At 39.9% G+C, this 3,574-nt stretch overlaps 1 protein-coding gene across 1 annotated transcript; it reads right to left on the bottom strand.

The window, feature by feature from the left end:
* Positions 1-397: 397 nt before the first annotated feature.
* LOC116123492 (pentatricopeptide repeat-containing protein At2g18940, chloroplastic-like) lies at positions 398-3,112 on the bottom strand. The gene has a single exon (XM_031409258.1). It carries the CDS (start codon positions 2,930-2,932, stop codon positions 437-439), a length of 2,496 nt encoding a protein of 831 aa, XP_031265118.1. The 5' UTR covers positions 2,933-3,112; the 3' UTR covers positions 398-436.
* Between the last annotated feature and the right edge of the window lie 462 nt (positions 3,113-3,574).

Raw genomic sequence — 3,574 nt, 5'->3', positions numbered from 1 at the left:
ATAAATGCTGAAGGAACAAAATTATTCCCAGAACGAAATATCGAGGCACAAACATTTGTACTGCATATAAGTTGCCAGAAAGACTTCCATGGTACAACAAGCCAAGAGTGCAAAGTCTTCCACAAACTACTCTCAATATCGAAGCACGATCATCGTTCTGTGTGACTCTGTCTCCCATCATGAGCTCTTCTGGTTTATAAGCCAAGAGTGTCAATGCTGAAATTTGAGAATCAAAAGATCACTGTAAGGATGCATATACATATGCCTCACTTCAGTTACTTCTCCGGGATGCCTGAAATGCCTTATGTTACAAAAAAGTACTCTCTTTAGCTCTTAATTACAGCTACCTCAACTGAGAGGCAGTGAGTTGGTTTAAAGGCTTGTGTCACAGTTCATATATTAAACAAAAAGAACCCAATAAGAATACTTCAGAAAATCATGATTCCAAATTCTCGCGAACACGAAAAGAAAGTCTTCGTGCTGATTCCTCATCAAAGGACTTATCCATCTCCTTAATTTTCGATACAAAGTCCATGGCTTCCTTATATTTTCTTGCTTTACAATAGCCATCCACAGCAATCTTATAGGTCAGTTCGTTGGGTCTGCAATTATGCTGAAACATAGAGCTAATCACATCATCTACCTCCGTAAACATTCCCTGTCCAGCATAGCCTGCTATAAAGGTATTGTAAGTAAAAATGCACGGTCGAATGCCTGCAGTGGTCATTTCATGTAAAATTCTTAAAGCCTCCTGCATCTGCCCTTGTCTGCAAAATCCTTTGATAACAGTGTTATAAGAAACAAGGTCAGGCTTTCCACCAGACTTTATTAGTCCTCTAAGGACTTCTTCTGTTTTCTGAGACTCTCCCCCTCTGGCATACATGTCCATCAAGTTATTGTAGGTGAAAAGATTAGGCTGCTGTCCACTTTCACGGATCAAGAGCAGCATCTCATGGGCCCGGTCATACAGGTTGTTCTTGGCAAAAATCGAAAGCATCGAATTATAGATAACCAAATCAGGTTTGTATCCATTCTTTTGCAGTTCTAAATATGCCCTCTCCGTACCCTCTAGTGATCTGCACTTGAAGTTTGCAAGAACAAGGGATCTCAAAAGCATCCAGCTAGGAAAGATATGGCCATTGTAAATTTCTTTCTCAAGATTTACTATACCCTTCAGATTCCCGCCCTTCGCATAACAATGGATCATCGTTGAGTGCGAGGTTTCAGTAGGCTTAAAGCCCTTAGCTTTCATGTCAAGAATGACAGATTCCGCTGCTTTCCAGTCCCCTCGTCGAGCCAGAGCATTCAGAAGTGCATTATAAGATGTAACACATGGAGTAAAGCCAGCCTTCATCATCTCCTCAAACATTTTTGAAGAATCAATTCCCGAGCCACAGCGACCATAAGCACTAATCAGAGTGTTGAACGTGTCTCTATCAGGCTCAAAACCACAACTCTTCATTTCTCGAAAGACGAGATTCACATACTTGTCCATACCTTTAGTACCACACATAGCAAGCATAGTATTCCATGTAATACGGTTTGGCGTACATCCACTGGATTTCATTTCACAGAGTATCTTCACCATCTCCTCTAATCTTGATTTCTTCCCCAACATCCCAAGAACAGTATTGTAAGTACACACATTAGGAACGCAACCCGACTCCTGCATCCGGTCGAACAGACTTAAAGCCTCGTTCACTCTCCCTGCTCTTCCATACGCATTTATTACAGTAGTATAGGTAACAGCATTCGGCATTACTCCTTTACTGGCCATGGTGTCTATCAAAGCAGCCCCTTCCTCACAGAATCCCGCCCTCACATAAGCAGCCACAAGCTCATTATAAGTCACAGAATCAGGGGGACAATTATTATCCTCCATTTCTTTCAAAATACTCAAGGCCTCAGAATAAATCCCTGCCTTCCCAAATACTTGTAGTAAAGAATTATAAGTTACAGTTCCCGGTACATATCCCTGCAACTTCAGTCCATCAAAGAACTCTTTCGCTTCATTCAACAAACCCTCTCTCCCACAAGCAGATATGACAGTACTACAAGTAAATTCATCAAATTCAAGTCCCGTGCTTCTCATCTCATCCAAAAGACCTAAAATCTTATGCCACGACCGCCCCATCTTCCCATAAACATCAAGCATGACATTATATGTTACCAATGTAGGACTCAATCCACTCTCCTTCAATCTCTCAAACAAAGTTATTGCTCTCTCATACTTCCCCATCCGAGAATACGCGTGAAGAACACTCGTATAAGCCCTCACATCCAAAGAATACTCCTCAATCGAAATTGCATCGAAAAGTTTTGAAGCAATTGAATGTTGTGACTCTCGCCCAAGAATTCTAACCATTAATTGAACAGCCTCTTTATCTACTTTCTCATTTTCAATAATAGTATTCCTAACAACCCACTCAAACAACAAAAGGGCTCTTTCCCAATTCCCTGAAACGTCTAATGCTTTCAAAATACCAACCAAATCAACTTCGAGCAACTCAAACTTACAAGAATCAAACAAATCACTCAAACCATTCAAAGGGCACTCCATAATTGAATTAAACAACAAATTACCCTTTCTGGACAAAAAATCAAGACCCCCATCTTCACTCACACCCTCAGCTTCCTTGTCCTCAAACTTTGGAGCCAAAACTGAAGTGGGGTTCTTCAAGTTCACATTTTTAAGCCTTTTCTGAGCAGAAATGTGGAGAGACTTGAAGGGTTTGGAGTTGTTGGGAGGGGAAGAGAGATGGTGAAGTTGTTGAAGGAGAGAGTCTAAGGGGAAAGAAGAAGGAGAAGATTGTGAAGGGGGAGGGAGAGGGAGAGTTGCAGAGCTGAATTTGAGAGGAGGGTTTGGTGGAATTGGTTTTTTTATTGGAGTGCTTGGATGAAGAGGCCTGTTGGGGAAGATTGAACCCTCCATTTGAGAAAAAGTTTTGAGCTTTGGCTTTAGAAATGGTGAAAAGAGATAAGAAAATTTGAAGTTAGAAAAGAAGAGAGCAAATTCATTACTTTTGTTATGGATTGAGAGATAGAGGGAGAGGGATGAAGGGACAATCTATCTGAGATGAATGGTGTTTATTGAAGATGAAGGCGGGATGGGCACAAGATGAGATTTTTTTTTTTTTTTTTTTTTTGAACTTTTTGTTGGGTTAATAAAATAACAAACTCTTCGAAGAGATATAATAATAACGAAATTAAAATTAAACTTTTTGTTGGGTTAATAAAATAACAAACTCTTCGAAGAGATATAATAATAACGAAATTAAAATTAGTGTTTTAAAATCTGGCCCACCTTAACTGGTTGAACTGGTTCAATCGGGACTAGGGCCTTCACTGGCTCGAGTTACAAATTTTCCTATTTATTGGAAACTCTAAAAATTAGGACATCAATTCATAAACAATCAAAGGTTTGAATTTTAGGGTTTTTGAAGAGGAATGACCGATGAGTGCAATGATGGTTACAGAGGTGATTTCTAATGAGTGAATCGATTGAAAATCACAAAAATATGTCATCGAAAAAAGCCCGCTGTTGCCAACGATTGGGAAAGCGAACTAGGAAGAG

This window comes from Pistacia vera, unplaced genomic scaffold, assembly GCF_008641045.1.
Source record: "Pistacia vera cultivar Batoury unplaced genomic scaffold, PisVer_v2 Contig1424, whole genome shotgun sequence".
In the NCBI taxonomy this organism is placed as follows: domain Eukaryota; kingdom Viridiplantae; phylum Streptophyta; class Magnoliopsida; order Sapindales; family Anacardiaceae; genus Pistacia; species Pistacia vera.
This window is presented reverse-complemented; position numbering and strand designations above follow the sequence as displayed.